Source organism: Triplophysa dalaica, chromosome 18, assembly GCF_015846415.1.
Source record: "Triplophysa dalaica isolate WHDGS20190420 chromosome 18, ASM1584641v1, whole genome shotgun sequence".
Lineage (NCBI taxonomy): Eukaryota > Metazoa > Chordata > Actinopteri > Cypriniformes > Nemacheilidae > Triplophysa > Triplophysa dalaica.
The window spans coordinates 9,771,159-9,794,172 of record NC_079559.1 but is presented as its reverse complement, the minus strand read 5'-3'; the positions used below and the strand labels follow the sequence as shown (position 1 = coordinate 9,794,172).

At 40.7% G+C, this 23,014-nt stretch overlaps 2 protein-coding genes across 3 annotated transcripts; one reads left to right on the top strand and one right to left on the bottom strand.

Annotated features, from left to right (window-relative positions):
* The first annotated feature begins 274 nt into the window (after nt 1-274).
* On the top strand, nt 275-6,729 carry zmynd12 (zinc finger, MYND-type containing 12). Of its 2 annotated transcripts, XR_008909511.1 has the most exons (9): nt 275-565; nt 1,162-1,303; nt 1,389-1,560; nt 2,349-2,518; nt 2,584-2,706; nt 2,775-2,856; nt 5,052-5,197; nt 5,636-5,715; nt 6,594-6,729. XR_008909511.1 is itself a non-coding variant. In XM_056772654.1 (8 exons), exons 1-8 carry the CDS (start codon nt 447-449, stop codon nt 6,705-6,707), a joined length of 1,068 nt encoding a protein of 355 aa, XP_056628632.1. In that variant the 5' UTR covers nt 275-446; the 3' UTR covers nt 6,708-6,729. The 2 variants fall into 2 exon arrangements, 1 of the variants encoding a protein (XP_056628632.1); XM_056772654.1 differs by lacking the exon at nt 5,636-5,715.
* Nucleotides 6,730-6,807: 78 nt separating this feature from the next.
* rimkla (ribosomal modification protein rimK-like family member A) lies at nt 6,808-21,049 on the bottom strand. Its single transcript, XM_056772651.1, has 5 exons — nt 20,411-21,049; nt 15,998-16,228; nt 11,749-11,835; nt 10,304-10,507; nt 6,808-9,877 (listed from the first exon to the last, which is right to left on the bottom strand). The coding sequence occupies exons 1-5, from the start codon at nt 20,571-20,573 to the stop codon at nt 9,360-9,362; spliced, it is 1,203 nt and encodes a 400-aa protein (XP_056628629.1). The 5' UTR covers nt 20,574-21,049; the 3' UTR covers nt 6,808-9,359.
* Between the last annotated feature and the right edge of the window lie 1,965 nt (nt 21,050-23,014).

Sequence of the window (23,014 nt, the reverse complement as noted above, 5' to 3'; positions counted from 1 at the left end):
TGTACATGCATATAATAATTTATTTATGCTGTCCTATGTTAGAGTGGTTAAAAACATGAAACCATAATTAATTTCACCACGAGGTGGCCCCAAATCATATATCCAGACTAATTGTCAACGCGAGTGAATTTTCTACAATATATTAAAATAAAAAGAAACAATAAAATCTTAACATGTAAAGGAAAATTGTATGTAATAAGATGTCTTTAAAATGTGTTAAAAGATCCGGAAGTCCGGGCTGAGGTTATATCCATGGTAACCATAAACACAAATACTTCATACGTAGTCGCAACACTTCGTTTTCAGACAGTTGATTTATTGCCGATTTATTACATCAAATCTATTTATAATTTGAAACGTGTTGTTATCAGTTCTTTTTCTTCCTTGTGGTCGTTTTTATTATATTTTTGTCTTAACATTGACCTTTTAAAAGTTGCGGTTTGTAAATGCATATGTCGTCAACCATCAATCCGCTCGCAAATCCGAAAGGAGTAAAGACGCTTTGCGAACTTTGCCAGAAACCTGCAAAACTGCGGTGCACAAACTGTCCAGTCACGTATTACTGGTAAGTCTGTAGCCTTACAGTTTTTGTTCTGAAATTAACTAGAAGTCTCTTTAGCACTTAAATGAAGCAAAATGAAATGCGTCATGTTATTGCGCATACGGACGCCAGGTGGTGCCATAAGCAGACGTTCACATGCGCACATTCTTGGCCGTGTTATTGCAGCGATGGAAGGGTTGAGCGAGTTCAAACAGCTGGAGGAGAAATTATGTGCTGAAGGAAAATAATAGCCCGCCATGCGTGCTTTTTACCAACCAAGAAAAAGAAATACGACTAAGACAAACCTATGTTTTGTGTGCATTTGGCTTTCTATTTAAATGCGCTACAATCCCCGCAACGTACATTGACGGTATCAATGACAACAATGCAAATGTCTGTCTTTAAGTCGATCGGTCCGGTTTGTTTTCTTTTCAGCGACAGAATGTTCTTTGACAGGCAGCTCTTAAAGGGCAAGCTACACTTATTCCGACTCCACAAGCCTTTACTACACATTTCACTTACAAAAGACTGTTCCACAAAAAAATGCATTTTACTATCCGTGTGAGTGTTTCACTTCAATCATTAAAAACATCAACATTTATGCGTGTGTTTGCATACAGTGACCCAGACCATCAGCAGGCAGACTGGACCAGTATTCATGAAAAAGTGTGTCCTCTACTGGTGTCCATTCACTCACATCCACCCCTCCACACTTTGCAGGCCGACCGGGAACGTCACCACAGAGAGACCCTGAAGAAACAGGTTCATATTCACTCATTTCAATACAAATTGAGTAATTATAACAGGGTGGACGTGTGATTGGTTTGTATTTCTTAACCAACACTAGGAGCAGCTTATAGAGATTGCACATTTAGAGGCACAGAAATGGGTGTCCAAGAAGAGTTTTCACCATGCGCTACCAGCTGCTCTTCTGTTCCTGCGGTGGGCCATGCGGCTGTACGGATCTCATTCTGTCAAACTGGTCCCAGCTTATCTTCTGCTTGCGGAGGCTAACATAGGTGAGACACACACACTCCTGTCAGCCAAGAGATGGACATTATCACACAGCCCTCCAAACAGGAGTTCTTTCTTGACATGAAGCTGGGGAGATGTCAGTACGGCACTGGCATGCAAATCTTTAAGAGTCTCTTATTTTCCCATGTCTCTGAGATATCGGCAGTCTGCACTCATTTTAAAGCTCAGAACCCATTAGATACACAGCCACAAAACGACTTCATAGTTCTCCGTCTGAACATCTGAACCTGGCAGGCATTAACTTCCTCTCAATAACTTTGCTAAAAGTGATGCTGGCATCAGGCTCTGTTTACTTTCTGCGGGACGGTCCATTGGTGCGCTGAAGGGGCGGGGCTCGGACATGAACTGAGGGAAAGCCGGCGTTATGTAATTCAGGATGTGATGGACTGTGGTGCAGATGTGCAGACCGACACAAATAAGAACTGCACGCAAGTTATTTGACTAGTTAGATTTGTGCTGTTGACGGTTTACAACTTTTAGTTGTGAGACTACAGTCGTTCTTGAGGGGACTGTCAGCTCTGTTTAAAAGAACAACTTTGCTGGTTCACTTGCCATTCTACCACTAAACCACCACTAAACCACCATAAACAACCATAGACCAGAAAGACAATTCCTGGTTATTAGGACATGTTTCGTTAAAGCAAATGACTACTGGACATCTTCAATTGACCTTCAGAGACCTTGTTGTATGGATTCAGTTCAGACCCTCTCCTTGAAGGGGTATCAAGGACCCTTTCTTCACTCCAGGTATTTTTTTGTTGTGTTTGTCTAGGTTTAGATTCTATGTCCCAGGCTCGAGAGTATCTCACTAAGGCTGAGTGGGCAGTAATGAACACACCAGACTGCAATCCCATTGTCCATCATCAGCTACATAGATCCCTGGGCCGCCTGCATGCTGCTACAGGAAAATACTCATCTGCTCTCTTTCATTTCTCCAATGACGTAAGTCCTCGCGTGTGTGGAATGTTGTGTGATCGTATGAGTGTAACGATGAACCGTTTCTGTAGGTGTATTATGCCAGTGAAGTGTTTGGGTTGGACAGCACTGTGACATTTAGAGGATATTTCCTCATGGCGGATGTGTTTCTGAAAGAAAACAAGCCTGACGTTACCTGCTCGCTCTACACAGAGGTAAACACACCTACATCTGCGTATTTACGTCTCTGTGAAACGCCGCTCATTGGGTTGTGTGTGTACAGGTGGCATGTTTCTGGCACACTCACCTGTGTAAGTTGATGGAAGGGATCAGTCAAAGTGGCAATCAAGCAGAGGACTGTTTTGGTAAGTGGCTAAGAGAAAGTAAACCTTCCTATCTGAGTTACACATCAGTAGCGTATCAATACAAACATTAAAAAAGAGGTTCCATCATGCATCCAGCTTTGTTATTCCTGCTCCATTGCAACTACACATGATAGATAGATCAAAGTAACCATGTTAGGGAGGTCAGGATAGTCATGTATTTTAATAAAATGGGATTAAAATATGTTTAAATACTGATAATAATTTATTCCGTTATATTTTATCTTTTCTGGATGTAAAAGAAACGGTTCACCCAAAAATAAAAATACCCTCAAGTTGTTACAAATCTGTATACATTCATTTGTTCTGATAAACCATAGACTGTAGAAATTATGGACGTAGTGTCCGTGACGTCACCCGTAGGTTTCTGATGAGCTGTTTTGAAGCTTTAAGTGGGCGGAGCCGGTCGTCGCCATCTTAGCAGCGCTAAGCGCTGATAATCGAAAATGGGTAAAGAGGAGGGATGTGCTTGGAGCTGAGGCGCCTGGTTGGCTGAAACCACTTGTCACTCAAGTGGCAACGCAGTTTAAGTCACTTCCATGTTGGGTTCACGAGAGCGATTGGAAGGTTGCCGCTTGTGATAAACACAGAGAAAGATATTTGAAAGAATGCTTGTAACCAAACAGTTCTGAGCCACCATTGACTACGATAGTAGGAAAACTGAGAATGGTTGGCAAAAATGCCCCAGGCCAGTTTTCCTACATTCTTTCAAATATCTTCTTTTGTGTTCATCAGAACAAATCAAGTTTTCCTACTTTTTTCCAAAGTTTTCCTACTGTGGTAGTCAATGGTGGCCAATTTAAATTTTTCGGTGAACTGTTCCTTTAAGACCAGACTGTACCCAGATGACTGTGTGTGTGTCTTTTGTGTTTTGTGTGTAGGCTATTCTAAGGTCAGGTGCATCTAAAATCACATCACCGGTTTGTGCCCCGGGGCAAAATCTGCTTTACTCTGCTAAGATCAAGCGTGACATGGGTATACGTGTGCGCGCCCCTGCCCTAGTTTTCTCTCTCTAAGCCTATTAACCTAAGTTGTGTTTTGGCTAAGTCCTTCAGTGACGTGGCTGGCTTAGCTCAGCATCCATACCAGCTGTCCAGTGGTCAGTGTGCTTGAGAATGCAGTGATCCTTCTGGTTCTCTGACTTTTTAACTACTGATCCAAGGTCAGTAGGCTGACATGGGTTCCACCCTGTGGCCAGCCACATCATGCTATAACTCCTGACCAGATGACTGTAGAGCAGGAAACAGCTCAGCCAGCCCTTCATTCCATGTCCTGGTATGTGTGTGTGTGTGACTGCACAGAGAAACAGAAGCATGACCTGATGTGATCCAGGACACTGACGAGCCACAGTTTTTTATTTTTATTCTCTCTGGAGGGCAGACAGACGTGTAGACGAGCATCACCCCAGACTCTTGTGCTCACAGTTTGGGAAATGATTTTTAAAGGCAAGGTTAACTTTCATGAGGTCGTTTCAACACAGGAATTCATTGTGAGAGCAGTGTTTGTTCCTGAATATATTTGTTCATAAATCATTGGTCACACTGTATGTCTGTGGGGTTAGCCGTTATTGAAGCAATAAAAAGTATTGGTTAATGCATTAGCTACCATGAACTGGCAACAAACAGCATTTAAATGATGAATTATACATATTTTAGCATTTAGCATTAACAAAGATTCATAAATGCTGAAAACTATATTGCTCATCCTTAGTTTACGTAAATGCATTTACTAATGTTAAAGTGATAGTTCACTCAAAAATGAAAATTCTGTCATCATCTACTCCCCCTCTTGTCATTTCAAACCTGTATGACTTTCTGTCTTCTCCAGAACACGAAAGAAGATATTTTGAAGAATGTTAGTATCCAAACAGCGCCCAGCACACATTCACTTCCAAAACGATTGCAAGCGAATTGGTGCCGGTTAGAAACATGAAATATTTGGGATATTTGTCAGAGAACAATGCACAAATGTTTAAATCATGTATTTTATTATTCACTGTTGTAAATAAAACCTCTTCAGGAGGAATTTTCTTTGCTTTCCTCCAAAAGATCGAAGACTGCAGGGTCCATATTTAGCAGCCAGTAGAGATCAAAGGACTTCATTGGATATCTAATCTCTCTGACACTTGTAGAATCCACTATAACGAGAATTGATTTCTTTTGTTTATGTGTGTGTAGCTGATGCCCAGTGTGTGGAGGTGGATGGGATGTTGAGATGTATTCTAGAGTTTGAGGAACAGTATCCGAATCCACGCTCTGATCAGTCAACCTTATTGGTTCATTCTCTGGCAATGCTGTGGTTGCTATGCAACAACTACACCAAGGTAAATAAAAACATCATACGTATGTACCAGTTTAATGATAGGCTACTTAATTAAATTCATAAATGTACTAATACGCATTTAGAGCAGAGTACATAATTCAACACACACCTTGTGACCGCATGTTACCAAATTTTAGTCACTGTTGCTAAGCAACAAAGTTCAGAACAAAAAACAAATACAAAACATATTGCAATACTGAGTCTCATCACCTTTCCTCCTCTCTCACCCCTTTACTATCATGTTAAATAAAAGTGTAAAGCCCAAAAAAGCTGTTATTATTATAGTTCACCCCAGTCTTCATTTACTCCACACATGTAATTTCAAAGATGTATGACTCTTTTTTTCCCCGAAGAACACAAAATAAGATGCTTTGAAGAATGTTGGTAACAGAAAACCGTCGGACCCCAGTGACGCATTGGTTTTGTGTCCATACAATAGATGTGAATGGAGACCAATGGTTTTTGTTTACCGACTGAATACCTTCATTTGTGGTTTGCAGAAGAAATAAAGTCATACAGGTTTGTAATGACAAAAGGGTGAGTAAATGATGACAGATTTTTAATCTAGGGATGAACTATCCCTTTTATGACTAAAGCCAAATGAACAGTCAGACTGTCCCACTATTCTCTGGTTATAATGGGATTATCCTTCAGGATTCCCTTGACCTCTGAAATCTGCAGAGTTTATATATATATATATATATATATATATATATATATATATATATATACATATACATATACATATATATACACACTCACCTAAAGGATTATTAGCAACGGCTGTTCAATTTCTCAATGCAATTATAGTGGTGGTGTAATGGTGTGGGGGATGTTTTCTTGGCACACTTTAGGCCCCTTAGTGCCAATTGGGCATCGTTTAAATGCCACGGCTTACCTGAGAATTGTTTCTGACCATGTCCATCCCTTTATGATCACCATGTACCCATCCTCTGATGGCTACTTCCAGCAGGATAATGCACCATGTCACAAAGCTCGAATCATTTCAAATTGGTTTCTTGAACATGACAATGAGTTCACTGTACTAAAATGGCCCCCACAGTCACCAGATCTCAACCCAATAGAGCATCTTTGGGATGTGGTGGAACGGGAGCTTCGTGCATCCCACAAATCTCCATCAACTGCAAGATGCTATCCTATCAATATGGGCCAACATTTCTAAAGAATGCTTTCAGCACCTTGTTGAATCAATGCCTCGTAGAATTAAGGCTGTTCTGAAGGCGAAAGGGAGTCAAACACAGTATTAGTATGGTGTTCCTAATAATCCTTTAGGTGAGTGTATATGTATGAGCTCATATATTTTGTGAGAATGATTTTGCAGGATGCACAATGGATTTGTATAATACATTAATAGGTATTGGTGTGTGTGTGTGTAGGCCCTGGAATATGGAAAAAAGGCTGAGCTGTTGATTCAGGGGTCGAGTGAGCAGAACAGTATGAGAGAATCCATCCAGAATCTTCTGCATTATGCTGAAAAACATTTGCAATAAAACTGTCATGTTATTCATTAGATATTCACAGTAGATATGCTTGTCTATTGACATGTGACATGAAAGAAATCTGAAATCAAACACATTTTCATATTCTGGACATTTTTAAAATGTCTTTATTGTTGTTGTTAATGTTATTTTTACGTCATAACACATAACATCAATGTTAGCGTTCTATCACTAAGTTCTTGTTTTAAATTATACAACATTGCTTGGTTTTTGGCATTTAGGTTCCACAAAAAAAACAAGGAAGCAATTTAATGAACACATGGATTTTCATAACATTTCCCTTTTTCATACCAGAGAGCAGAGTGGTCATGAGCAGCAACTGTTGGTTTGGTTTTACTTTGTTACCTCAATGGCCAATGAGTAAAATCGTTAATTCCAATGTGATGGTACCTTATTGATCCAAACTTTACTGTGACTATGACCACATTCGAACATTCAGTTCAGGCACAATTTCTTTTCTCATAGGAGTTTTATCTCCAACCTAAATCAATTTTGCACACAAAATGTTTTGATCACAGATTTGACATTAAACATTGGGGAGAAAAAAAATCTGTTCTACTTAAAGATTCAGAGGGTTTAAGAGTCCGACATATTGTGTGCTATACCGAACACTGCAAAGTGTCAGAATTTACAGGGACACTCGTGTTTGTGTGGGATGAGGTGAAGGGAGCACATCGCTGGTTGAATGGAACTATGAAACACATCTCACACACACTAGACAGCATATCACAACACTTGAGAGGGTGGTGAGAAGTGTGTGTGTGTGTGTGTGCACGTCTCAGGTGGTAAACATCTCTTCAATAAGACTCATTACAAACCAGTTTTTACCTTTTTCCAAGAATGCTAAAATATAAATTAGGAAAAGACAACAGAACACTAAATATAAAACAAACAAGAACAGAGTGCATGTAACCATCAGGTCCCACAGGATGCATTTCATTAAAATGTTTGTACTTTTGTTTATTGATACACATAGGCAGGACTGGATAGCATGAATGTCACATTTCCAAGGTGAGGAATTTGATCAAGGCTGCTTCCCTGAGTTAGCTGTAAATCTAAATCTAGTTTGAGTCAATGTAAACGGTTGCACATCCTATTTTGATGCAGAATTGAAACCAAAGTGTGAATCCCATTGTTATTCATCTAAAAACTGTGACTACCATTGTAAACCATTCTGAGCTGGCTTGGATCATGAGCTTGGTCCATGGTGAACATGAGGTTTATCGTTATATTCCGTCCATGTTAAGACTCAACGTGAACTTAAATGTACTCGCAAATGTGCCAAAACTGATTTAATCTGTATTTTTGGATTTCTGGTGGCATTTCCAGAAATGAATAATTCTGTTGCTTACAGATAAAGCTGCTTTTTAAAACAAGTAAACAATCGTTTTTTATTCAATAAAACGCATGACTGGTTTTAAATCCACTGGGCTGAATTAAGAGAAGTTGTAGCACCCATTCGAGTTGACACTTTAGTTTATTGTTGCAATATTGTTGTACAAACAAATCGTTGAAGACAAATACCTCATCCATCATCAGCGTTTAGTGTTGGCAAAACGTTCAGCCCTTGTGGTAAAAACATTAGTATTTAAAATCTACTTTCTCTATTGCTATGCAACTCGCCATTCAGTCTCGAAGATGTGGGAGCAATTTGCCTTTGGTGTGGCAAACATGCAGATTGACGTGGTCATTCGGAGATTTGAATACCTGACATTGGAAAATGAATTTGTACATCACATGCCTAAAGTAAGATTAATGTGAGAACACCGAGTGCTTAAACCAGTTCAAAATGGTGGACAACAGGGGGTTTTAAAATGGCCGCCCCATTTACAGAATTACAAAGCAAGAGATGCACATGACGATAGATCAGGGGCCACATCCTCACGCATATATATTAAAAAGGTCATACAAAACCGATCCCACAGTCAGTCACAGTTTTCTCGCTAGTCTGATCAGCAGTAATTCATTAACTACAGGTAGCCATTGCAACAGCCTAAAATACTCATTCATGCTTTAAAATAGATGACGGGGTCTAATTGCAATCTGGACAGAATAAATGCAGCTTTCCAGTTTCAGTTTTGCTATACCTCTTACATTTCTGTATACGGGGTGCTGCATGCCAACAGGTAGTTAAATGTGGGTCCATTTCTCACTTGCCCACATAGAAAATGCATTATACCTTTATCCGGCCTTCACCAAAAGGTTTGTAACAGACAAAATTCATTCACTCTATAATACAGATTTTAATATGTCCTTGAGCGTGTGTGTGTGTGTCCTTACCCAAAAGTATGTACATTAGAATCCAGTTGGAATGTAGAATAATTACATTTGGGAGTCTGGTCCCAATAAACCTCTCTACACTGCATGCGCCCTCATATTACAGTGGCAAACACATATTTAGCTGGTGCACTACAGCCAAGCTGGAGAGTACACGATCTTGTGCGTTTCCAAACTGCACTGTATGAATCTATAGTCTGTCAATGTTGGAGAAACATCAGGGGAGCAGCCTCAGGGGTTTACAGGGAGGGTTAATTTAATTACATGTGTGCACCTGTATTTATCATGTCCGTTTCAGTATGTGTGTGTCGCGCTCTTCAATGTATGTGTATGCGATGCTGGCATTCCAGCTCACTCAGTCAACAGTTAAATCTCACTCGCCAGAAGAGAGTTGATATTGTAGGCAGGGTCCGCAGCGACAGGGGCGGGACCCGTTTCGGTTAGATCTGCCTCGCTCTCGCTGGAGGTGGAGCTTGTGCTCATGGTGGAGACCCCGTCGGGGAGGGCACAGGTGGCGCCGGGAGGGCAGATCTCGTTGGGGATGCACACCTCTGTGGGGATTATGACCTCGGTGGGAATACACACCTCCGGCTCGCTGCTCGTTTCGCTGGTGCTGGAGACCACAGAGAGAAGGGACATCTTCCTGCTGAGCCGGCTCGGCAGCAGGGAGAGGGCGTAGTCGGCCAAGATGCCCGCCACGTCCATTCCGCACGCCTGATCGAACGCGATGAAGCCCACGTTGGCGTTGGCCTCGCACACCAGGAAGGAGCCGTCGTTTAACTGCAATAGGTCGATTCCGCACACGTCCATTCCCAAAATATTGCACACCTGGACGGCTAGCTGCTTTCCATGCTCGCTGAGGGGACACATCATTCCCACGCCACCTAGCGAAGGAGAGCAAGCGTTGAGCTGGGAAACTTTTTTGATAGTTTCCGTAGGATACCTCAGACAAGAAAGCATGTGATATGCAAGTCACTTTGCATAAATGTGCTAAATAAATATACTTGGTCTTATGAAAGTGCCACCATCTCATTTACTGTGATGAAGTTATGCAAAAAAGGCAGTTAGCTCCATTAACACATATTTCTGTTCGATATACCACATTTTCTAACTGATTTAACCTATTTTAACATTTTAAACACAACATGATTTAGTCATTTTTTAGTGTTTGGCAGTTACCAACAAAGTCGTACATTTTTCATTTAAAGTATTACTTGCATTACTAAACCATTTCAGTCACAATAAAATAACAGCTCTGACTGAGATCTCCATATAACTCTGGTACATAATTTAGTTTTATAAAACCATACCCAACGAACAATTGCTCTGCATGCGCCCGTCTGTAGAGCAACGCAGCATGGATCCGATCACTCTACCCCCCACCAGAACCACTCGCACATCTCGTCCATGGCTTTCTTTAACATACTCCTGAAACAAGTATGGGGCGTCATGACGAATCAGGTGACACAGGTCTGATAGATGATGCTTGTCCCGGGCCAAAAACACAGCTTTACCTGTTCAGATCAAAACAGAGCACAATTTTAACTTTATAAAAGTGCTGCACTTATAGCTCATGCAAAACTGGGTGCAAAGGTAATCTGGCTCAATTTTAACTTCAGAGCTGCCAGTGTTTTTTCTTTTCCAAGATCTTGCAAAATCTTCATAAAAGGAAAACGCATTAAAGGAAATATCATACAAACACTAACACCAATAGAAGGGAGCACCTTATAGAGAAAGGAATTGGGTGCATTGGTCAAGGGCTCAAAGGTCACAAAGCAGGAAAGTGCTCTTAGGCATTCGGCTACCACACCTAATTTCCCATAGGAGACCTTTCGAAACATGTCATAGCCTGACAAAGGTCAATACCGTGTGCGGGTTAACTTTCAACCATAGTTTAACTAATCGCATACCTTTTAAACTAAACTTCACTCAAACGTCCTGCTTGTCATAACCAGGGTTCTCGCACTAATAGGTTTCCATAAATCCAAGATTTGTCATATCTGGATATGGATTTTTTATAATTCAAGTCTGCAAAGGGCTGCAAATTAAACATTTTAGAGCCAGGCATAACATGCAACATTTTATTTAATTAAAAATGAATTTCAATGACGTTTCAAGGCTGGTAAATGGCAATTTTAAATTGTCATATATCAGGTTCTTCGTTTAACCCAGCAAATACAAAATCTTTACATCTTCAACAAACCAGCTCAAAATGAACACAGAAATTCAAAATACTTGAAACAGATCTTGACGCAAGCAAAAACCTGCATAACAGCAGTCTGAAACAGCTTATTGTCTGAGAGCACCTGCCAGCAGAATAATCCACGACTAATAAATCATGATATTTGCAGCATCATAATTTTGATCAGATGTTGCCGCTGCTCTTAATCTAGCCAAGTCAACAACTGCTCTGCGCAACTGAGCGCCAGTCAATTATCTAAAAACAATAGTTTTTAAACTGATGCATGCAAGCAAACACACCACATATTGCTTGAGCGCAGGCCAAAGGCCCTGTCTGAGCACAGAGCGGGAAAAAGAACGTCAGTCTTTGTTTTTGAGGTTAAAAGGGGACAGCGTTTCCAAGCTTCTCTGTTTCTTTATCCTGAGATTCATCAAGCTGTGTAACTTCTTTATTGAGGCACAACATGTGAGCCTGTAGACGTAAATTCTACATTTGGGTAAATGTGCTGCTTTCTCTCCCCCCCCCCCAAAGGACCCCTTATGAACACCAGCTGTTCAGGGATCCGTGCTTTACCTCTATGTCCACGAGCATTCTTCACCACCACAGGGTAACCCAGCGGCTCGGCTTCATCGATCATCTTGCGGAAGTTGTCATGTCCCCCTGGAGATGCACAAACAGTGTGTGAATACAGGGCTCTAGACTAACATTTCAGAGAGGTGGTGCCACTACAGCTGAGCTAAAACTACAGGACTGTGAGACTACTTGAATTACTATGGCACTTATTGCAGCACACTACACGACAACGCAGACAAAGACCTAACTACAACCCTAACCCTAACCCTAACCTTTAAAGGGACAGTTCACCCAAAAATAAATATTCTGTAAATATATTTATCGTTAGATTGTTTCAAACTTTTTTAAATGTCTTTGTGTACAGCAGAACAAAGGAAGATATTTGGCAGAATGTCAATAACCAATCACATCTCATCACCCATTTACTGCCATAGTAGGGAATATAAATACCATGGGACTCAATGGGGGATGAGCTCTGTTTGGTTATTGACATTCATCCAAATATCTTCCTTTGTGTTCAGCAGAACAAAGAAATTAGAACAACCTGAGGGTGAGTAAAAGAATTTTAATTTTTGGGTGAACTTAAAGAGAGAGTTTACGGATCTATATTGTGACATGTGTTTTGTTTCCCAACTGTTTGCCTTCATGAAACAAACCTCTTTCACACAGATCCTTGCTTATATGGGAATTTTGACGCAATGTTGTGTTTGTGTCCATTTCAGAGTAAGAAGATGTGAAAGCCTGCAAACTACTATACGCAGTTCTCTGACTCTCTGGACGCGCATTTCTGTGCACTGACTTTTTAACGCACAAAAATTATATTGATGATCAGTTCCAACCGTTTTGTCTGAAGAATAGTCGCAAAATGCAACCATTTGGTCTCAGTGAACTTAATTGTGAGATTTACTTGGTGTGAGATTCCTAAGTGAGATGCAAAACAGCTCTAATGAAACAACCAACAATGAGACATTTTATATCCACATGAGAAGAACAGCCATGCTGACAATTATTGTTGCAATGCTCGTCTCCTGTTTCCTGATCTGCAGTCAGTCCAACTACGTGACCAGATTCTGAAGGTTAATGGCTCTAAGATGTGTTAGGAAAATGTTTTTCAGATGACACATGATGGCCACATGTAACCGAATAGCAGCCAAGAAAACCAAAAGAAAGCCGTGTAAGAAACAGCATGAGAAATAAAAGGTGTAAGCACAAACCACAAAATGTGATTTTACAACGGCTAGAAATTTCTGTGCTTTGTGCTTTAACACAAATAGCATGTGATTTTCAAAAGAAAATGGCTCTTGTAATCGATGCAGTATCCGTTTGAGCGGAGCCGCAGCTTTCAGTGGGAGGGGGCACAGAGTGAGGGAGAGAGAGTGAGCGAGCGAGCAAAAGAGAGAATGCAGGGTGTGTAAAGGAGGCCTCTGCCAGGAACACGTCACTAAAGCAGCTTTAACTGCTGTTATACATCCCTAAACCATCTCTTTCTCTCTCTGATTGATCATGTTTAGCTTCTATAGACAGTCATGAGGGCTTTCCCGTTCATTCTCCAAACAGCAGCCATTTAAACTAACAACAGTCTGAATGAATGAGAAATACAGACACCTACACAGAAGTGCAGTTAAAACGAATGTGCCGGCAGCAACATTTAAGTTGAAATATAAAAACGGCATTACCAATATTTTTTCTATTGTGTTTATAATAGTGACTACCTGGGTAATTGTCGCCAATATTTTGAGGTATTATTTTAATATAAATATTTGGACAGAGGCACATTTTTTGTTATTTTAGCTGTGTACCTAAATGTTTTCATCCTAAAAGTCACAGTTTTATAATGGATATTGCCCTAAAGTGAATTCAGATTAGATGAAGGGTTTAGGAATTACAGCTCATAAAGATTCATAAAGATTGGAGGAACATCAAGAGTCACAAAATCAACAATGAGAAGAAAACAACACACTGATGAGCTCAGCAACAAAATAAAAGTGGATGATGGCATTATCCTCTCCGTGATAAAGAAATAACCCTTCATAACGTCCAGACAAGTGAGGATTAATCTGGATGCCTATGTCTTCTATAACTTCACCAAAAAACACCAGTGTCACAGTGCCTTAGGAAGCACACATGGAAGTGGAATCGCACTGCCTGAACACTATTTTACAGAAGATGTTTTCTGCCAATATCATGAGATATTTCAAGCCTTCGCCATAGTTTTTATTCTTAATATTCCTGAGCTTTTTTCCTTAGACTATTAGACTGCTCAACATCAAAACCTGATACACTCCACAAGCTTACTTCTTTTTACCATGAACTACAGTTTCATGCATTATAATGCATCATGCATTGCACCTAATGCAATAACCATCCATTACCAACCTTGCATACCTATATCTGTACTATGTGCACTATACGGTTGATCCATCATACATTCATGTGTACACCTGCATATTTAACGTGTATGTTCAACGTCTAATGTTTATATACTGTCCCTATGTATAATTTACATTGTCTTTTTTGTACAGTCGGTCTATTTATATTTGCACTGTTCGTCTCCACTACATACTGTCACTTAAGTCTGTAAAGTCATACAGTTGTTGTCCAACTGCATTCTACTTTGTATTGAGTACGCACCCGAGACTTTCACTCGCCACACGTGGTGATGTGACAATAAAAGTGAGTTGATTGAATAGTCTTATGCAGGTTGATATTAGTTTAATCCCTCCCAAAACTGCTTTTAAAGAGCTTGTTCAGCTATTTTAGAAGTCTAATCTACCCACCCTATTCTTGAGGCTTTTGTACCTTTTGTAAACACCTTGGAGTTGTCCTTGTCTTCTCTTTATTGTTTATGTATGTTCTTTATTTGTCTGGATGTTGTGAGGGGTTTTTCTTTATAATTAGAGAGAATAATGCCATCATATGTACTCCGGACCGTAATCTTATATAAACGTCCTGGATTTTTGTTGTTGTTGCCGAGCTCACCAGTGTGTCGTTTTCTTCAAATTGTTGATTTGGCCACTCTTAATGTTCCAGGGATCTTTCTGATGTATTGGTTTAGTTTTTGAAACCCAACTAAAGTGTTTCCCACAGGATTTTGACAGACAATGGCAAAGATGACGTCATGCACTAATTAGCATATTTGTGACGTCTTCATGTCCTGTTTGCATTTGGACTAGTTTTGCCACTTGAAATCTTTTCCGCTGCCTGTTTTCACATATTATCTGTTCTTATGTCAGATTTAAAGGAATATAAATTAGTGACTAATCCCACCTGAATACCTAATGTTTAATCCAACCAGTTTACTTTAACTGCTACATCGTCTGACAAAATCACCATACGTTTACATTGAAGAGAGGAAATACGAGGTGATTTTTGCTATATAACTTGTTTGACTCATGCAGCGCATATCGTTTAATTACTGCGCACACACCATAGGGAGGGTGACAGCTCGCACACATCTCACATCAATCACATAAATTAAGGGTGTGTGGAAAACTCTGCTTTCTAACCTTTCATTAATTCATGATAAACTCGATCGTCCATCTTCTCTGTCAATAACATCTGTGACTGTTGATGTTTATGCGGACAAGCAAATACACGAAGAGGGGTAGAGAGCGAGAGAGAGGGGTAGAGAGCGAGAGAGAGAGGGGTAGAGAGCGAGAGAGAGAGGGGTAGAGAGCGAGAGAGAGAGGGGTAGAGAGCGAGAGAGAGAGAGAGAGAGAGGGGGAGAGAGAGAGGGAGAGAGAGAGGGGGTTTGATACTATGGTGGAAAAAATAGAATATGGTGGACCGCCATCAACTTGCAACTCCCTGAACCGCAGGACGTTGGTTCACAGCAATAGCTTCCAAATGCAAACACCATACTTAGAATCAACTCCATTTATGTAGACTTTATATGAAGACTAAAGACAGGTATCAAAGCCCATACCTGTCCATAAAACAGCTTTTTGATTTGACAGTCCAATTACTTTTGGTCCCTTGAAAAAGGGGGGAGCTACACATTAAAGAGCTGTAATTCCTAAACCTTTCAGCAAATCTGGATGTGAACACACTCTAAATAAAGGTGTGAGTTTACACTAAGACAATATCCATTATAAACTGTAACTAGAATACATTTTGGTACACAGCTAAAAAAAAATTCTGTCCAAATATTTATGGACTCAACTAATAATTTATAAAAATATACACATACATAAATATACACAAAGTGTCAATGTTTCTTTATTAAAAGAATTAATGTATCAGTTCTCACCATACGAATACGTGTCCGGCAAAGGGACTCCGTGGCCGGCGAGCTCCTGGAAGGTCCAGAACTTATTGACGCAGTTAAGGATTGCTTGTGGCCGGTTGACCAGGCGGCAGCCCATCTTCTCCAGGTGACGCAGAACTGTGATGTCACTGTCCGACTGGACCCACGGGGTCGGAACACGCACCACAGCAACTTGCGGGAATGAGGTCACGGTCTCCTGGCCGACCCGCAGACCTGAGAGAAACAAACATGCGAGTATATCATACAGTGTTCAGTCAGTTCTGTGATAATTGTGTACAGTCAGTGCGCCATGTTTTAGTCAGTGCAGTATTATGTAGATCACACCTAGTACAATTATCCTAGTAACCAATGAGAGCCAGTCTTTTGTTTGGACAAAAGACTGGCTCAAAACACGCTTGACGGATGAACTGGCCTTGGTTCACAAAACACGCAGCATCTCCGTAATACTAAATAGCTGAGATCAAGCAGTTACGCAACACTGCAGAAGGTCTCTTGCTTCGTCTCTGTACTGCCATGTTCATGCTGACCCACTAACCTAGTTTAGACTGCTCTCTGTTTTGAATCAAGATTTCACTTAAGACATATGCTCAATTAAACACTAGCCTCAAGTCAATTAGTAAACTCTAAAACCAGTTTTTATGGCAGATGCCCTGTTATTGAATTCAAATTCTAGCATTGACTCTTTATTTACACACGAGGGGTTGCGAGAGATCGAACCCTTCACAGTTTATTTCATATAATCCTATACATGTAAATAAGCAAGCAAATTTGTTTAAATGGAACAAACAACAGAAGAAGTGGAGACAGGATTTCAGAGGTGATTGCATAACGCGGCGCACATGTTTTTTATTTTTAAAGGAATGGCAAGAGATAACAGGAAGTGCAAAAGAGAGAAGACATGAGAAGAAAGACAAAACATGAATGCGTCACATAATCTCGGGTCTCTCTCTCCATTTCTCCGCCATTTTAGGATGGAGCAAAACACACAAACCACGACTCAGCATCTTCACTAGCAACTGCTTCATCAGCACTCCCTCTTCCTCTCATGGATCAGAAAGAATGCTTCAAATGCCAAGTCAAAAGCGACTGCGAATGCAAGCAGTTAAAGCGGCACAATATTAAAGCAATTCACATGTTTTTTTTAACATTACTATTCTTTCAAGTGTGCTAACTTGATTGTATTCTGCCTGAAAAGGTACAACAATCATTTACGTTACCAACCATTTAGAGACCACAGCTCCATTCATAGAGAGCTACCTTCTATGGAACTTAAAGGGATAGTAAACATCCCAAAAAAATCTGTCTGCTTATTATGTCTCTATTCAATAAAACAAAAGATGTTTTGAGAAGTGTCCAAGCAGTTTTGCCTTCACTATAAAAGTCAATGTGGACCAAAGTTGTTCCGTTACCAACATTCTTCAAAATATTGTTCTGGCGAAAGAAGAAAGTCATACAAGTTTGGGATGACGTGAGGGAGAGAAAATGATGAACATTTCCTTTTTGGGTTGAACTGTCCCTTTAACACTATACGCAAGCAACCTCTCTTCACATACATATTACTAAGACATGAGTCCAAACAAATTACTCTATTGTCAAAATCTGATGATTTTTATGCTCAAGAATAACAGTTTAACTTTATTCTCGGTCCGATCTAAGGAAATAGTACACGGCTTTATATAAGACTGAGGGCCAACTGACATTCAATCAGGTCTAACCGATTTCCTGAGGAAATGACAGACACATTCACTGCAGTACACAGAACGGCCCAGAAAACTGTTTTTATTGTAAACACACGTGCATGTGTGTCAGAGTGCATTATTATTTGTTTTTAACCATTTGAAGTCAATGCAAACCGCAAAATGAGTAGACCAGTCAGGTTTTTCAGCTTGAACTTGCCTAAAGCAAGTAAATGAACCTACAGCCTCAGAGCAAATGCTACACATTCACCGTGTCAATTCTGCTGCAGCTGTTTCGTCTTAAGAAACATGACTGTCACGCACGCACGCACATACACACCAGCTAGATCTTTAGGGTACTCTATTGTCCTGTGTTAAACAGTGAAGTAAACTGGTTTAAGATACAAGCAGCTGATCATCGAGTTTGGCTCATATCAAATGTTTTATATCAGCAGGCTGGTAAAATGTTCTGATCTAGGATCAGCACTGTACAGATTAACACTTATGGTTATCACAAATCAAAGTGGTGTCAATTAAACAAAGAGAACCAGTAGCAGCAGGGAGGATTCGTATTATATCAGATAATGGAATGGAATCACCATACAAAGCTACTTGGCTATCATGACATGTCTCTTGTCATGATGAGCGTTCACACTTATATTTTGTATATATGTAGATCTTTGAAAACGGTTCATTAGCTGTTTATAGATGAATCTGCGGTTTCATTTACGACCGACCAAACATCAATAGATCCTAAACAGTCAGTTGAATCCAGACGTGCAACATTTGCATTTGAATTGTTCAAGCATTGCAGTTTGCGTATATGTGAGTCAGTAAATTGGTGTTCAATTTCTCATCATTTAGTGGAATAGATACTACGCTAGATGTCAAAAAGCATCAAACGCTAAACATTGATTGCTTATTGATTATTTGATTCCTGCGTGTGGTGAAAAACGCAGAGTGCGTGATACAACACGAAGTACTCCATTGAAGCACCTGTCAACACATCTACAAATAAATGTTTATGAATTTTAAATAAATCATGACAAACGCACAATAACAGTGTTTTACTGACGCAAGCTGTCTATGAAAATCTTGAGTAGATTTTCTGTCTAAACTCGTGTTGTCAGGAGGACTTCTCTCCCGCTGTCATGATTACGTGTCTCATGTTGATGATGTAACTTAGCAGAATGTTAGGATCTCAGGAGGGGGGGTTAAATCCAAGGGCTGACCAACTGTCCACCATCTAATCAGATACAGGCAAGCAGATCAAACACAACCTGCTGCTGTTGTGATGCTTGTCATTCATGTTATACACAGAGCAGTCAGTCTTTCGTTACAGTTTCTAATGTATGTATTGTAAGGCATATTTTTCTGTCATATTTACAAATTGTGGCTTGCACATTTATCCTTTTTGAAATACCTGTGCATATAGATTTAAATTGTACCAGTATACTTCAGTCTGGCTTTGCTAACCAGTTATAGGAACGTTCATCTATCATTTGCCTTTGCTGATCTTGTCTATTCTGGTTGTCCTCTCTGACTAGTTGTCTAACATGTTGCAGTCAGATCGCTAAACTTAAAGCTGCTGATTCAAAGCAGAAATGCACTGGTGCATAGCCACTCCCTTTACCTCAGGTCCATGTGAAATGCAATGTCCTACTCACCATCTGCCCCCCTTCACCTCACCCCTAAAGAAAGGCTTTCCCCCCCCAAGACAAGATCCAAAGCAGCCCCACCCACCCCAATGTCAAAATTTCTTTAGAAACTTTCATAATCTGAATTTACATTTTTTTAATTGCCTTAGCCTGCATGATTACATCAATATAAAGTAACAAACTACCTCAGGTAAAACTGTGTTTTAATTTTAAACTGTAAGGTTCAACATGAATGAATCCATGACTGCATGGCCCCGTATTCAAATGAGATGCTGAAATGTTCAAGCACGTTGGAGCACAAACATCAAGTTCATTCGACAACATAGAACGGGATCATGTCAGCATTACACAAGTGCGCTTGCTACACATGATCAAATAAACCTATTCATGACGAGACTGGTGTTTCAGAGGAGGTTAGCACGTGAATAATCGCTTATTTCGGTTAAAGCCCTTTGTGGAGTCTCGCGCGAATGCGTCACCGCGATCTCACGAATTTAATTCATTTTTTATGAAATCTCATAGACTAGGAGAATTAAAACAAAAACGGTCTAAAATGTTCACTAAATAATCGCGTGGGTAATTTTAAACAGCTCAATTGCTGCTCTTTGTGATCGTCGCGCCATCTGCCATCACTGGGCTTTATGTTGATAATGAACGCGCTCGAGCCCGCACACTCGTGACTGTTCACCCATTCGCGCGCATATGCTGCAACAATAAACGGCCATGTAATACATTAAGGGCAGATATATTGTATCATAAAACGATGAATAAATACGAGTGTGGTTGTTGGAATAGCTATAAGTGGGTTATGCGGTCACCAACACGCATGAATACACAATATACACAAAACAGTCACACAGTGATGCACATCCGCTCAATGCAAGCGCTCCAAGTAACTTATCCACGCTGACCAGTTATTTAACCAATTAAACTGTTATAAAAATCCAGCGAAGGAAGAAAAGATAAAAAAAAGAAGTAAGTTCAGTATGTGATATTTATATATATATGTGTGTGTGATACATATGTGTGTGTATGTTAATGAACGTGTGTTTGGTATTTACCAAGCTGTCCGTCCGTGATGGTCAGTACGATCTCATCCATCAGAAGATAGCGGAATTCGACATCGTCCTCGACGCAGCGCTCCTTCAAGGCTCGCAGGATCTGAACCTGCGGGTATTCCTGGCTGATCCGCCGGTCTGTCACAAACCACACCCGGGAGCACATGTCGTGGAGCTAGAAGTGCTGCACGTAGGGTCGCTGCGACGAGGACACGAAACTAAAGCCACACAAAGAGCTGCAGCAGTGTAACACCTTTTTAAAGGTCCAGTCTAACCTGATCTAAGGTCTCACAAAAAAACGACTAAATACGCCGAAGATAAAAAATTCACTAACACGCGGTGAGAGGCAACGGTTTTGCCTCCCAGATAACCCAAATGATAATACCGAGGTCCCCCGCCGAGGGGCAATAGTAACTGCCCCCAACACGGGAGATCAGAAGCCTCACTAAGGAGCTCGACTTGTACCTCTCGTCACTATTCAGACTTTAACGATATCACGGAAAACCGCATCCAAATAAATAAAAAAAAGTCGGATGAGAGGCTGGATGTTGTGACGAGTGATGCCTCTGCTGGTCTCCGGTGCTCGCGCCGCTCTCAATCCAACGCCTCGGCTTTTCCAGCACGCGCTTCGCGTTTACAACTGTTTCCCTCGCTCTAATGCACGGCTGGCACGGACCAATGGGAAGGAAGGGCTCAGCTTCACATCGACCAACAGCCGACCAGGGTCCTCGTCGAGGCAGCTCTCGGAGCCAATCCGAAGAGAGAACAAGAGGAGGCTCGAGAGGTCTGCAGGAGCCAATGGTAAATGTGGGGATGGAGGAAGAGGGGGAGGGGGTGACGTTTGCGCGCGTGCTCGTGCCCGGCTTCGATTTTTTGTGTGTGTGTGCGCGTGGCAGGAATTGCTGCAAGACAAGAAGGGGAGGGCGTCTACGAGTGCGCGCACCGCTCCCGAACCGGTTCATACCGGGCGCGGCGAGGTTTGGTTTGGTTTAGTTTGGATACCAACGCCTCTGTCTCGCTCACTCTACGTGTTGAAGCGGTCGAATTATGGTTCAGCGATCGCCCCCCCACACGCACCCTTTTGATTGAGAGTATATGCGCAACGGGGAGGTGGGCACGAGAGAGTCCGCAGTCGCATCCTTTGTGTAGCTCAACTGACGGTTTCTTACTGTCTTGGCAACACCGTAACAACAACACACTGTCGATTGTGTTCTTGGAAAGGCAGATGTCGGATATACAGTCTAGAATTTCGAGTCAATATACAACCATGCCTCAAAGCAACATTTCAACACATGATGTTTTTCTATATGAAATTGTTTAGCTGCACTGCATGTGATGCGTCAGTGATGCAATGCCATTCGCAGACTACTACATACCGTGGCAAGTGACCCACTTTGGCTTTGTTTACACTTAGAGAAACAGAGAATTATTTGAGTACTATTAGGTGTGATTTGATGAATTAACAGACAGGCTGCTCCTTATTTTACCCCTTTAAAACATCTATTTAAACACATGTAACCATAATAAATGTGTCACTAAACGAGACCATAATATAAACGTAAACAATTTGCCGTGTTAAATGAATGCTAAAGATATTCATGCTATCTATTTAACAGAAATGACACGTACTTAAATATCGTTTCGTCCTGAATAACTATTGGCATCGCGCCCAATTTCGACTCAATACGTCTATAACCCCTTTCATTGCCAATCAGTTTACTCGAAATGCTTAGGGGGCGGTACCTTCATGGTGTGGTCCTCATTTCTTTGTCCATACATTATACATCGGATCTGAATAAGCATTTAGGTAACAAATGCTTATTCTAAAGAATTATTTTTATGTGATGGATAACCTGAAGTTCTAGTTTAGTTCAAGCAATCCCAACATCGTCAAACCATAAAAACTACTAGACCCAAGTGATGTAATGGGCCACGATGACTTGATGTAAATGTCTCTGTGTGAGGTCATGCAGTGCGCTAGCGCTGCCACCCAGTGGATATTATTAGTATAGCATCAGCACACCATTTTGCAACAACGTAGTTTGTGAATAGTTTGGAGAGCTATACAGATGCAACTTAACATTGTAAATGTGCACATCTTATTGTCTTTTGTTTAACCATTTTCCAGTCCACAGATGTATGGCACATTCTGGATCCTTTTAGCTATTCAGGCCTGTAAAATCTGATTAAATCGGGAATATAAATACTCATTTTTAGTTTAATACATCAATAAAAAACTGTAAAAACAGTTTTCTCTCCATGTGCTCAGTTCTGATATCTGATTTTGTTTTTTGAAAAACTGAAAAAAGATTTTCTCTTAAAAAGTGTAGCTTCTATATATGTAAGTATGCCAAGCCTGCATCCCTCACAGTATAAAAACAGCTTAAAACGTATCATTTACCAAGCCTTAACAGAATGGGTTGAAACGAGATTGGCAAAGGCCTCGAAACATTGCACACGGAGGACACCTGCTGGTAAACGCGTGTAAATACAATGCAAAAGCTTCAAGCAAGTAGGCGATGCTATGGCAATGTGTTGTTCACACTTTAAAATCTATGCATTATGCTCATACTAATACAATACTTTGAATATGTTATGTTTCTATAT

Coding starts and splice junctions, on each gene's coding strand:
- zmynd12 (XM_056772654.1), top strand. CDS start 447: ATGCATATGTCGTCAACCATCAATCCGCTCGCAAATCCGAAAGGAGTA. Junction 2,707..2,774: donor CCTGCTCGCTCTACACAGAG/GTAAACACACCT, acceptor GTGTGTGTACAG/GTGGCATGTTTCTGGCACAC. Junction 5,198..6,593: donor TATGCAACAACTACACCAAG/GTAAATAAAAAC, acceptor GTGTGTGTGTAG/GCCCTGGAATATGGAAAAAA.
- rimkla (XM_056772651.1), bottom strand. CDS start 20,573: ATGTGCTCCCGGGTGTGGTTTGTGACAGACCGGCGGATCAGCCAGGAA. Junction 10,508..11,748: donor GAATGCTCGTGGACATAGAG/GTAAAGCACGGA, acceptor TGATCTGAACAG/GTAAAGCTGTGTTTTTGGCC. Junction 9,878..10,303: donor GCAGAGCAATTGTTCGTTGG/GTATGGTTTTAT, acceptor CTCCTTCGCTAG/GTGGCGTGGGAATGATGTGT.